At 38.7% G+C, this 14,131-nt stretch overlaps 1 protein-coding gene across 1 annotated transcript; it reads right to left on the reverse strand.

The window, feature by feature from the left end:
* Window positions 1–10,209: 10,209 nt before the first annotated feature.
* Window positions 10,210–11,841, reverse strand: LOC107625276 (Leucine-rich repeat (LRR) family protein). Its single transcript, XM_016327886.3, has one exon. The coding sequence runs from the start codon at window positions 11,569–11,571 to the stop codon at window positions 10,279–10,281; it is 1,293 nt and encodes a 430-aa protein (XP_016183372.1). The 5' UTR covers window positions 11,572–11,841; the 3' UTR covers window positions 10,210–10,278.
* Between the last annotated feature and the right edge of the window lie 2,290 nt (window positions 11,842–14,131).

The following is a 14,131-nucleotide window of genomic DNA, read 5'->3' on the forward strand; positions in this document are numbered from 1 at the left end:
CCTTTTGGACTTCTTCTTCTCCTCTCTTCCTCATTCCGCATTTTTTACACACTTTTGAAATCCTAGTTTTTCTCTGAGCTATGAGTAACTAAACCTCGTCTGTTAAGGTTATGAGCTCTATTTATTTTATAGATTACTATTATTGCCATTCTACTTTTAATTAATGTACTGATTTAAATTTAAGGATTATTTTTGTTCCTCATGTTATGAATTTGAGTATATTAGAAGATAGCTCTTTTTCTACATGAATTCTTGCTGATTCTTGAAAAAGTTAACTCACTTGAATAACAACTTGAACGTAATTCCTCATAATTCTCTAATTACTTGAACTTAACGTGATACGTGACATATAATCATCTTATCTTTGGGTAATTAGGATTTTTGTGGCTAGTAAACTAGAATTGGACCTAATCCTTTAATCTAAATTAAGTGACAAAGGAATTGACGATTGATTAGGTTAGATGAGATTAAATTATTGAGGAATTAGGGTTTAATCAATTAAAGTTTGTCATGAATTAAATCTTACATGATTAAAGTATTTGATAAAAATCATTAATCCGAAAAAATAAATATCTTCGAAACATTCACCATTCTCTCATATACCTTTCACACCAAATTTATTGTTTCTTTCTTAATTCATAAACTACTGTTTAATGCTTTTGAACCCAAAACACTATTTTCTGCTTGTCTGACAAAGTGAATCTCTCAACCATTGTTGTTTGGTCCATCAATTCTCGTGGAATCGATCCTCACTCACCTGGGGTATTACTTGGTACGACTCGGTGCACTTGCCAGTTCAGTTGTGGTAGTCAAATTCCGCACCAACAAGCCCAGATTAAACATAATTACAACTCTCAAGATGCAACAATTAAGGCCCAAGCTTAATTATCCACATCATTAGAAGCCTTAATCACATCCAAAACATTGAAGATTTTAAAAGATTAGTTATTAATTCTTTCTAGAAATATAAGAAATTTGGTTGTTAGGGTTTGATTTGAATTATTATTTTGAATTTGAAATTGAAGTTAGTAAATAGTTATCTTATCTTGAGAGATAAGATTAGTTAAGTTTTAATTTGAATTCTAGAATTTAGGATATAAATAAGTGAACCTTGTTCACAGGGAAGGACATCCAGTTCTTCCATAATCTCTTTTTATTGTTTTCTTTCCTTTTCTATAGGTAACTAATCTTTTGTCAAAGGGTTTGGAGCTTTGTTTATATTTTCTATGGGTTATTAATCTACGTTTATTTTGTTTTAAAGTTTTGCATTGATCCATTTCATGATTGAGTTATTTGTTATTCATTCGGATTAGTGGTATCAGAAAGTATGCTAATCTCTTTTGAATTATTTTATTATAATTGAAAAAATTGATATTTGAATTAAAGCTTGAAAACCCTTTCGCATGACTCTTTGAATTCGGCTAGAAATAGTGGTTCAATTAGTGTGCGACACATGCATGATTTTCAATCACTCTAATTTTGAACAACATATTTTTCTTCTAAAGATTTAACTGGATAGGACCAACTTGAATATGTGACATATAATTTAACCTAAGGATTACTTTTAAATTTTATTAGAAAACTAAATTAGTTTTTGTGCTTATTATTTTGATTAATTAATTGACGACTAATTAATGCTTGAGAAACTGAGGAACCAAAAAATTGGAAATCAGTTACTAAAGATTTATCGTGAAATATCTTTACAAACTTCAAGATAAGTAAACAAGGTTTGATTTCTCTAAAAGCATAAACATCTCCAAAGCCCTTGACTCTCACCATCACTATCTCTCAAATCAACATTTAAGCTCTCTGTTCGTAAGCATTCACGCATTCAAGATTCTCAAGCTCTCTGTAAGACACAATCTTGCCCCCTTCAAATAAGGTTTTATTAATCTAATTAGGAATTTAATCTGTCCTTTGTTTGCTCAATCCTTTAAACCTCGTGGGAACGATATCCACTCACCGTGGTATTACTTGAATGATCTGGTGCACTTGCAGGTATCCGTGAGCTTTAATTTTCGCTCATTAGTAAACCAAGTCGTGGCAGCCAATAAACAGCAGCATGGTACCTCGAGGTAACCCGCCGTCCAAAGACAGCCCAAAAGAGCACTTCAAATTCACTACCCCTAGTCAGCCGCTTAGGGTGGGAAATTCACGAACTACACCCCCCTACCGCCCCAATCACGGAGATCTATCACCAAATAGTAGAGCGAGGCATTCAGCGAAGGCGTGATAATTGAAAGAATGGCTAGGCGGTAACAAAAGCTTGTACTACGACTATCACAGAGGATACAGGCACAAGACTCAAGACTGCTTCGACCTGAAAGACGCCCTCGAACAAACCATCCGAGACGACAAACTCTCCGAGTTTGCCAAAATTATCCGAGAATCCAGGAAAGTCGAAAGGGAAAGATCACTAGAGTGGGAAGGATGCAATTCGAGGATGGTGAGACAAGCGCACTAGGAAAGCCCGAAAACCGACCTAGCATAATAGTGAATGTGATCACAGGGAAAGACGTGCCAGAAAAATCCATATTAGCATTTAAAAAGGATCTCCGGGTGCTGGCCGTGAAGGATGAAACACGAACTTTTTCCCTCCCGGCAGCGATAACGTTCTCCCCCGACGATTGAATGGCACTTCGGCGGAGGGCGCTCCCTTCGTCACCTTGGCAAAGTTCAGAACCGGACTAGTAAAACGGATACTGGTAGACACCGAAGCCGACTCCAACATCCTTTTTAGAGGGGCCTTCAACAAACTAGGACTTCGAAACAAAAACCTGCAAAGTCACCGCAACGGAGTAACCAGACTCGGAGATAATTTTGTCAAACCAGACGGTTCCATAGTGCTACCAGTCACCATCGAAATCGGAAACCATACTTCTAATATTTGCACTAGATGTAACCATCTTCCAGAGGCAATTATGCATTGCCTTTGAGACTGCGATGTGGTGAAGCTGGTCTAGGGTTCTCGAATGTTAATTTTTTCATCAGGATCTGCTCAATTGGTTCAAACAAGGTCTCAAAAATGGTAACGGCTATATCTTTGCAGCAACGGTGTGGTCTATTTGACAAAATAGAAATGGTGGTATTTTTATGGTTCCTTTAGCTCCTATGATGAGATTGCATTTCGAGTTCGAATGTGGAGTGCTGTGTTTAGTGCTGCTATAATCCTAGAAATCCATTCTTTGTTTAGCATGAAACCTTCTAATGGGAGAGTCCTGAACTTGGTGCAATAAAGCTTAATTGCGATGGTAGTATAAAAATGTCAATTGAGAATGCTTTTGGTTGATGTTTGCGCAATAATTCTGGCAACTAGGTGATGGGAGGGGCAGGCCGAATTAATAGTGCCAATGTCATCAAAGCAGAGCTTTTGAGTATATGGAGAGATTTACATTATGCTGCTGAATTTAAAGTCAAACTCATAGTGTGTGAGTCTCGATTGTCCCAAGGCATATGACCTGGTGTTTGGGTGGAAATTATCTGATAGGCATCGTGAAATAGAGATTGTTAAAAGGAACTTTTACTTAAAAATGAGAGTGATTGGAAAGTGAGGTTTGAACTCATATAGAGAGATTCTAATAAAGTTGCAAATTGGCTTGCTAAAGGAGGGGATTGTGATGTTGATGACGAAGTGATTTGGCTACAACCTCCAATAGTGTTACTTCCTTTGTTAATGCAGGACAAATCGAACGTCCCTTACATTACCAGGGCTATTGATGGAATTGAATCTCGTAAGACTATGCATAAGACAGAATTTGAACTCTAATAATTACTTAAGTGGACTAATGAACTAACCACTAGATCAACCAAATTTGCTTTGCCACTAGTACTAATATGAATATTTACTCAGTTTTAATTTTCTTGTCATGAGTGTTTGTATGCTATGATATATGGACACTGACACGGACACGGAACACGATACGACACGAGACACACGGATTTAAAATTCTTATATGACACAGGAACACTATATATATAAAATATAAAATATTTTTTAAATAAATTATAATAATATTTTGATAATTATTAATATTAAAATATAAATTAATTTTTAATTATTTTTAATATCTTTTTTTAATTATATAAAATATTTAAAATATTTTTATTTTAATAATTAATAATATATTATTTTTAAACTCATTTCAAAAATATATATTAAAAATAAATCTGAACATACTAACATAATAACATATGATGATATTTAGGTGTATTTGAATAAAAAAATTTTATCTTTTATTAAAATACATTTAGATACAAAAAATATATGTATCAAATAAGTATTGACAAATAAATATTGGGGCAAAAAACCATATTAAGCCACATGCAGAAAAGTTTAACCAAAATACGCCAAACAGAAATTTGTTTCAGCAATAAGCCAAGAGGCATTTTTATATAAATCGAACCACCAAGGTTCGAACTGTATTAGCTAGTAATTCGAAACAACTTGGTTCGAACTACTACTGGAAAAATTTGAATAATTCGAACCGGATAGGTTCGAACCAAGAAAGCATGTAATTCGAACCTGGTTGGTTCGAATTATGGGGAGAGAGCTTGGTTGTAGTAATTCGAACCAGGCTGGTTCGAATTACATGTATCATGGTTCGAACCAGGTTGGTTCGAACCAAAGAGAGGTTGATTGTAGTAATTCGAACCAGCTTGGTTCGAATTACATGTATCATGGTTCGAACTAGGTTAGTTCGAATTAGTAGGAATCAGAGCTCTATATAAACGCTGTAAACGTGAATTGCTCTCATTAGAGGACGTAAGATGGCTAGTGAGGAGGAGAGTTTTGCTGTTTTGGTACACCACAAAGGATCCATCAAGAGGAAAACTCGGTCCGGAGTGAAGTTCACAGATAAGAATCCTCTCTATATTGTGGTGAATCGAACGACAAGCTATGATGACCTGGTTAGAGCTGTGCTGATGAAACTTGGCCTGGAAGGTGCGAAGCGGATTAAGAAGTTTTTCTATCGCATTCCAGTCACGATCCTGCACGATACGGTGAAGTATGATTGTCTGACGATTGGTAGTGATGAGGACCTCCAAGTCATGTTTCTTTGTCGGAGGCAGTTTCCGGAGGTCCGCACACCAGAGTTGCTGGCAAAGCTGGTTGATGTGGTATCCAGCTCAGGGGGTTCGAACCGGAATACCGCCAATGTAGCCACGGCAGCTGGCTCCAGTTCGATGGCTGCTGTGGCTTCTTCCTCCGTCCCAGTTTACGAGCCAGCGGCCCAACTTGTCGCCTCTCCGTCATTTGCTGTTGATTTGAATGACGGCGTCCGCGACGAGGTAGGATCCTTTGATGTTCTGGCAAACGTTTACAGGGCGTTCCACCGGTTGGCGTCAGAGACGGAGAATTGGGTGATCCTGATGAGGACGACGTTGAGCCCGAAACGATTGAGGATGATAGCGGGGACGAGGTTCAAGCGGCTGGGCCTGCATTGGCTGGCGGTGGTTCTAGCTCTGGCACACAGCAGTATCCACCATATTTTTCTTCTCTGGACCTGGACGCCATGACGCATGAGGGTGCGCTAGGTCACCCTATTGGATTCGGAGCTAGAGATGCGGAAGGAAATGCTGGTCTCACAGAGTTCCAGGTTGGTCAGCAATTCCAGGATAAAGATGAGGCCCTGTTAAGTGTGAAGACTTACAGCATCCGGCGAGGGGTACAGTACAAGGTGGTGGAGTCCGATCACCGCCGGTATGTGGGCAAGTGTTCCGAGTTCGGGAATGGGTGCACATGGTTGATTCGGCTCAGTCTCCGGAAGCGCAAGGGCATTTGGGAGGTCAAACGGTACAATGGCCCTTACACTTGCCTGGCCACATCCATATCAAGTGATCACAGAAGTTTGGATCATTCTGTGATTTCGGCGTTCATTATGCCAATGGTTAGGGCTGACGCATCGGTTAGCATCAAGGTGCTCCTGAACGCCACGGCAGCGCATTTTGGTTTTAGGCCGACTTACAGGAGGGTTTGGATGGCGAAGCAGAAGGCCGTTGGCCTCATCTACGGTGACTGGGATGAGTCATACAGCGAGATACCTAGGTGGGTGTTGGGTGTCCAGCTGACGATGCCTGGTACTGTTGCGGTCCTCAGAACGAGCCCGGTTCTAGTTGGAGGACAGGTGGACGAGTCTCAAGCTTATTTCCACAGACTTTTCTGGACTTTCCCTCCGTGCATCGAGGCATTCCGGCATTGCAAGCCGCTAGTCAGCATTGACGGCACACATCTATATGGTAAGTATGGGGGAACGTTGCTAATTGCGATTGCACAGGACGGGAACTCCAACATTCTACCTGTCGCATTCGCACTAGTAGAGGGTGAGAATGCGGAGTCGTGGACATTCTTTCTCTCGCACCTTCGGCAGCACGTGACCCCGCAGCCCGGTCTGCTGGTTATATCGGATAGGCACAACGGCATCAAGTCTGCGCTTGAGGCCCCGGACGGAGGTTGGTTACCACCTTCTGCGTACCGTGCATTCTGCATACGACACGTAGCGGCCAATTTCGCCCTTACCTTCAAGGGCAAAGACGCTAGGAGGCTTCTCGTGAATGCAGCGTACGCGAAGACTGAGGTTGAGTTTGATTACTGGTTTGATATACTGAGGTCTGAAGACCCGGCGATGTGTGAGTGGGCGAACCGTATTGATTACTCCTTGTGGACGCAGCATCGCGATGAGGGGAGGAGATTCGGTCACATGACGACGAATATCTCCGAGTGTGTAAACTCAATCCTCAAGGGTGTAAGAAATCTTCCTGTAGCATCCCTGGTGAAGGCAACATATGGTAGGCTGGCCGAACTCTTTGTTCGCAAGGGGCGAGAGGCTGAGGCCCAGATGGGCACCGGACACCGCCATGTGCCGAGGCTCCAAAACCTCCGGGTGCAACACCTGAAGTACGTCGGGGCTACTGTACGGCATCCATATAAACTGCAGAACAAACCGACCCTTATCAGGGCAACTGTACGACCCAAGTGTAAAATATTTAACTAAAACAGCATCAGTTATTAATTAGCAGACTAACCTCCCTGGACTGTAACCGGTCTATCCTAAGCCTCCACGACCGCACTCTCGGACCCTTCTCGCTACCGGAAGGGTTGTAACCTGCCCATCTGCACCATACACATGAGTTACATATACTAATATCTGTGTTTACATTATGCAATAGAGTATTAACATACACGCAATTCTCTAAGTCATATTGAAAAAGAATAGGCCCAGTATAGTACCTCGACGCCAACGGCCAGCTGAACGTCTCATATCCTGCAGGCCTAAACTGAGGAAACCGCCAAAAGATCCAAGACTGCAGTAGCTGGAGCGGGCCCGCTAACTTCACAACATGTCTGTTTGCCACTCTGCACATGCACCGGTACAACCAGGCCAGTGCTGCCGAACCCCAGCTGTACGTACCCAGCTCCTCCAGCCTCGCTACATATGGAAGCCATCTAATGTGAATCCGGTTGCCAGACTTGTCCGCAAACAACTGCGTGCCTAGCAACATCATGATGTACGCACGGACATATCGGCGAACAGTGTCATCATCTGCATCCTCAGGGCACTCACCAAAGGTCTCCTGAAACCAGCTGCAGTTCACTGCGTACTTCTGAACCTGACTGGGAGGAGGTATAACTCCTAGCAACTCCTGGAACCAGACCCAGGGTGGACGGCCTCCATCGATGTATATATGGAACTCTGACAGGCACCCGCTCACGTAACGGCCATCGACTGGCAAACCCAGCTGGTATGCCACGTCCTGGAGTGTGATCGTGCACTCTCCGAACGGCATATGAAACGTGTGCGTCTCGGGACGCCATCTCTCCACGAATGCACTGACGAGCGCCTCGTCTAGCCGGAACCACCGGTCGTTCAGCCTTGCAAGATGGTATAGCCCTGCCATCTGCAAGTATGGAACGTATCTGTCATCAAGACGCATGCCCTGCTGCCGCCTCATGCTCCTAATGCATCGCTCGGGCTGCGCATGAAAAGAACCGCATACTGAGATATATAACTACACAGGTTTTACAGTAAACCGGTTCACATAAACCGGTTCACAGTAAACCGGTCTACATAAACGGGTTTACATAAAACGGTTTCCATAAACAGGTTTACATTAACCATTTTTCTAAATTAAACAGCATAACATTACATGAAAGATAACTAACTGGAAAACAAACCCTAAACCACACAACTAAACCGCTAGCATATACCACAATTAACGAGAGCCATTAACAAGAAACAAATTCAATAAACCGGCTTACTTAAACCACCTAGCATTAAACAACTACCATAAACCACATAAAAAAACCGCTTGCAAAAACCGCTAACAAAAACCGCTAACATAAACCACCAACATAAACCACTACCAAAAACCACTGACTTAAACCACTAACAAAAACCACTACCCTAAACCACCACCCTAAACCACTAACATAAACCACTAACTTATACCGCTAGCTTAAACCACTATCATAAACCACCTACATAATCCCCTCACCTAAACCACCTACATAAACCACTAACATAAAGTACCGTCTAACCAAGATACAAAACCACTAAGGCACAACTAACGCTTGAATCAAAAAAAATTTCCGTACTAACCTCGTCGTTGATGACCCCGGCTATATGAGCGACTCCGTCCAACCGATATAACCGTGCCGGATCGTCCCCCATCAGCAGAGTAGTCCGTTCAGGTCTTTCTCGGAGAGAATCTGGGTCGTTTTCTCTGAGATTTTGTGGGGTAGGGGGGAGGGATAATGGTTCGAATGAGGGTGATTCGAACTCCTTATATAGTCGAATCACACATAATTCGAACCAGCCTGGTTCGAATTATGAAGGAGTGCATTAGGAGTAATTCGAACCGGCCTGGTTCGAATTACATGGACTCGAATACAAAGCATAATTCGAACCACCCTGGTTCGAATTATGTATGAGAGAAGTTCGAACCTTATTGGTTCGAATTATGTATGGGAGAAGTTCGAACCTTGGTGGTTCGAATTATTCAAAAACGTAGAACACTAAATCGAACCATCTTGGTTCGAATTATGAAGGAGTGTAATTCGAACCAACTTGGTTCGAATTGTATTAAAATACACTTTGGCTCATTGCTGAAACGAAATTGGATTTGGCGCATTTTGGTTACAAGATTCTTGCTCTGCCTCAATATGGTTTTTTGCCCTAAATATTGTGTCTAAAATATGTCTAATATGTAGATACAATAAATCAAAAAGTGTCCATCGTAGGTACTGAGGTAAGCATCGAAAAATCAATCCAAGTTTCTACGCTTCTACTCTCAGTCATATAGTTCTTTGATATATCATAAAAGCCCAAAACAAATCTGACAGTAGGCCAGATCTCTTATTCATCACTATACTTAATTGGCTACAAAACGTGGCCCTCTCTGACCAAAAAAAAAAATGTGGCCCTCTCTGTCTCACACTGTCACATGATTGCAACGTTCGACTGTCAGGACAGAGATAGGAGACAAAATCTAATATTAACTCCGATTCCCAAACACAACAAAACATCTTAATCTCCTCCATCACATTCACACGAGTTCTTTTTTCCTTTCCAAGTTTCTAAACGCTAAATTCTCTCTTATCAAACCTACCATTTAAGTTTTAACTTCAATTAACATCAACAAGCAGAAATTTGTCCTTTTGTAATGATATTTGTTATCCAAATTAGTATCTAAGAAATCTAATCTCTGATTATGAATTAGACAATAATTTCTACCTATTTTCACTTCATTATTTTACATTCCTATATTTTAGATCATGTGTCAATAATATTAATTTAAGTAACTACTGTTTTATTCTTTAAAAATATAAATAGTATTTAGAAGATTATATTGTACATCTTGAGAAGTGCATGTGTATTTTTTTTCCTTTCAAGATTTTGATTGTTAGTCAAAATTTTCTGTAGTAATACACAATTAATTTCTAAAAAATTTTTCGTTGAATACTTTGTTTTAATAAATTTTAATTATTAAATTAATTTTAAATTTTTATTTTGTTAGATAAATTAATTTTTATTATAAAATTTTAAAAATATTTAGAGACGGTTATATTTTTATTAAATAATAATATAAATTTATTTGTCTAATTTTTTATAAAAATTTAAACAAAAAAATTAATATGTTTAAGAAAATAAAATATTAAAGATTAATATGATGATTAAAAATTAATCTAATTTTTAGGAGTAAATAATAAATAATAATAAAAGGAGAAGGATAGTGAAGTTGAAGAAAGAACAATGGAAATGAATTTTGATAACACATAATCTAAGGGATGAAGTGTCCGAATCTCTTACATTCTTGATACGATTTTTGCTTGCCACCCTGACAGAAAAAGAAGATAAGAGGACACCGATACAAGCAATTACCGACAAGCCTCACATTCGCAGAACCCGGTTTAAGCGCCATTAGAGGACTCGGTATACCTCCAAACAAGAAATTCCCTCCCAACAGAAGCCTCTCAAATGGCGAAACCCCCGGTTCAGGCAAAACCGTCTTCAATGCAAACTGAGTCGGTATCATACCACTCAACTTGTTGTTCTCCATTGACAAAGACGCAAGCTTCGGCATCATCGCCAAGAACATCGGCAAGAACCCCTCAATCTCGTTGTTGCTCAGATCAACCGCTATGAGTCCGCTTTGCAAGTAGTCCAATGCGTAACGTGACGCTAAGTTCATGGAGGAGAATTTGTTGAAAGAGAGTGTTAGTTGCTCCAGTGAGGGAATCTGAAAGAGACTGAAAGGGACTGAGCCACTGAAATTGTTGTAACTCAAATCAAGAACCTCAAGATATTTCAGCTTCGTGAAGCTCTCGGGTTGTAAACAACCGCTAAAGGCGTTGTTTCGCATTGAAATCTGAACCAAAAACTCCGGTAAAGCCTCCGGCAATTTTCCGGTGACGCCATTGTCACTGAGGTCTAAGTAGTTAAGGTTTTTGAGAGAATCAAAATTCTTCGGAAGTTCTCCGTTGAGGTTGTTGAACTGAATTTCAAGCCTTTTCAAGCTTTTGAGCCCGTTATTGAAACTCTCAGGGATTGTTCCTTCGAGATTGTTGTTATCCAGGTAGAGTTCTTCGAGCATGGAGAGGAAGCCAAGGGAAGAGGGAATTTCGCCGGTGAACGAGTTTCGCGAAAGACTGAGTCGACTCAAGCGAGTCAGGTTTGAAAATGACTCGGGAATTTGGCCTGAGAAGTAGTTGTTTGAAACGTCGAGGGTTTCGAGGTAGGGAAGGTTCCAGAAGATGGAGGAGAGGGATCCGGAGTAACCCGCCTGGTCGAGACTGAGTTCGGTGACTCGGCTTAAACCGGAAACAACCGAGTCGCACCTGAAACCGCACGTGAACTTTTCGGTGAAGAGGTTGTCGCATGGGTCCACGGTGAAGTTCCATGAGCTTACGCATGAACCTGGAGTCAGAGAAGAGGGGTCGATTTTGTTCTTTAGTTCCTTCAGAACTTGTGCGTCACCCCAATATGTCTTTGATTCAACGGTGGATATCACTCCCAAACCTGAAATGATCAGAAATAGATGGAAGGGGAACTGTGGGAAACCGAGAGACACCATTTTTGTGAATTTTGTGGAGTTGTTTGTTACTGGAACTGTGTGTTGTGTGTTACCAAACTAAGATTAGAGGGGCTTTTTTTATTGTGATGGGGAAAGTTGGAGAAGGGAGTGAAAACTGAAAAGGTAAGGGATTTATGAATAGAATATAGTAGCTTTCTCTTCCTCCACACAAGGTACTGAAGGTAGTCAGAGATCTTTTCTATAGTGGCTTCACGGGCTGTTTGTCAGAGGCTCCTCCCCTGCAATCTTTAAACTGGGACCCTTCTTTTCATTACATTCTAGGATTTTGTTGTTAAGCATAAAATTTGTTCAAGGAGTAAATCTATATTTTAGTTTGAAGACGGGTAAGGATAATAGATTTTGTGATTTATAGTTATTAATTAGTTATTATTAATATTTTTAGTAGTATAAAATTATATTTAATGAAGTAAAATTATTTTTTATGTTAGAATAAATTAAATATTAATTAAATTTTAATAAAATTATTGATCTTTTAAATTTTTTTTAATTTTGAGTAAATAGTCATTTTTTATTCGAAAAGATTCGGATACTGATAAAAAATAAACTAATTTTATATATTTATATAATTATATCTACAAAAATGAGCTGTGTTTTGATAAAAATGCTTGATTGCTAAAGTTTTATTAACTTTGCTAAAAGAACACATTAAATTTTTAAATTACCTCTACTATAATAATCTTTAACCTCTTAAAACCCTCACCCAAGTTCATTAACAATAATCAAAACTACCGTCACTCCTTTTTCAAACTTGAACCTCGGTAACCTTCTTCAGCACCCTAAACTACTTTTCAGTTTTCACACTCTTCCAAACTCACGACAAACAGAAACGCCCACTATGAGGAAGGAAATGCAAGCTTAGTATTTAAATAATCGTGAACCAAAAGTGAGAGTTTTTTGGTTGAGAATAGAAGATGGCGATGAATAATTGCTTGAAGAAAAGCATGAGCTCTATAAACAGAATAATAAAACTAAAAAGAAAATGAAAATGAAGTGAAATCCAAACACGCGAGTTAATATTTAGATTGGCATTGAAATTGGGCTAATTTTGTTTTATATGGATTAAATATATGTGTAATATGTTATTATTGGCCAATTTGTTTTAAAGAGAGAAAATAAGTAATAAATTGAAGTGTTCAATTTGAAATTTTAATTTTTTTTATTTTTTAAAATAAAAATTAAAAAATCCGAATTCAATGTTAAAAATTTTTAAATTTTTAAAAATATAAATTGGATCGTTCATTTTGTCAGAAATTAATTTATTAATAGAGTAAAAAATGGTAAAATTCAATTATATTAGTACATGGTGTGTTATTTACATATGTAGATCTGTCATGGTCAATTACCTGCAAAATGCAAGTAACGTTTTGGGTAAAACAAAAAAAGAAGTAAACATGTAACTGCAAAACACAAGCTGTTTTTGGCATAAAGGGACAACCATGTATCGAAACGTGTTCCATATTCCCCGCATACAGATAGGACCAGTCGGGTTGACCACCTTGAAACTCTCCAAACACAGATTGCGATTAGCAGGCGCCAGAGACAAATCGCAGGTTGCAATTGGCAGGAACATCGCTGCATGGACGACACGTGTTGGAAGAGAGTAGTATTGAAGTGGGTCTTTAAAATGCGAAACACAGGTTGGAAGAAAAGAACCAAGAATTTCACTTCATTGAGGGTTTGTTAAAGTGACATTGTAGGAGCGTTTTGCGTTGTGGGGTACAAGGATTTAGGGTTTCAGCGAGGGAGAAAGAAAAATAGAAGAAGATTTAGAATTTCAGTGAGGGAGGAAGAAGAATAAAAAAATGATAATTTTAATTGAGTGAAGAGTGAAATTAAGAAAAAAAAATGGTTCGTGATTTTCTATTATCCTAAGAACATATTATTGAATATCTGAATCATCTTCAATGGGTAAGTATTTTTTTTTAATTTTGTGATGAATAAATTTATCTATTTTTATTTTATTTATTTTATTTATTTGTATTTTAACTGTTAATTTTATTGTTAATTTCGTTATTATTATTATTATTATTAGTGTTTTCGGTATATATGAGTAATTAATATTATGATTAGTGTATTATTAATTTTGTATAATGATGTTTAAGATAAAAATAATAATCATTTATAATGTTGTTTGTTATGACAATAATAATTTATTATTATGAACCACGAGTTTATGTAAATACGAAGTCTTGAACCTTCTTAAGAAATTGAACCCGATGAGTCTGATGTAGAATATATGTTACGTTTTTTGTGGTGATCATGCAATGTTATTGCGAGCTATTGCTGCGTCGATGGAGTTATGGTGGTCAGAAATAATGCCCACACGATCAATGGTAATAACATATCTCCGCAAATTGGTTAGGAAAAACTCTCAAGTGTCTTCTGTCTCACCCTTGACTATGGCAAATGCAATAAGTACAATGTTTTGGTTCTCATCTAGTGCCACCGCAACTAAAAGTGCACATTTATATTTTTCGCAGTGCCATCAACTTACACCAATGCCTTGTAGTATCTAAATACTACAATTCACAGATAGAAG

This window comes from Arachis ipaensis, chromosome B1 (assembly GCF_059453495.1).
Source record: "Arachis ipaensis isolate K30076 ecotype BB chromosome B1, ASM5945349v1, whole genome shotgun sequence".
NCBI lineage: Eukaryota > Viridiplantae > Streptophyta > Magnoliopsida > Fabales > Fabaceae > Arachis > Arachis ipaensis.

Coding starts and splice junctions, on each gene's coding strand:
- LOC107625276 (XM_016327886.3), bottom strand. CDS start 11,571: ATGGTGTCTCTCGGTTTCCCACAGTTCCCCTTCCATCTATTTCTGATC.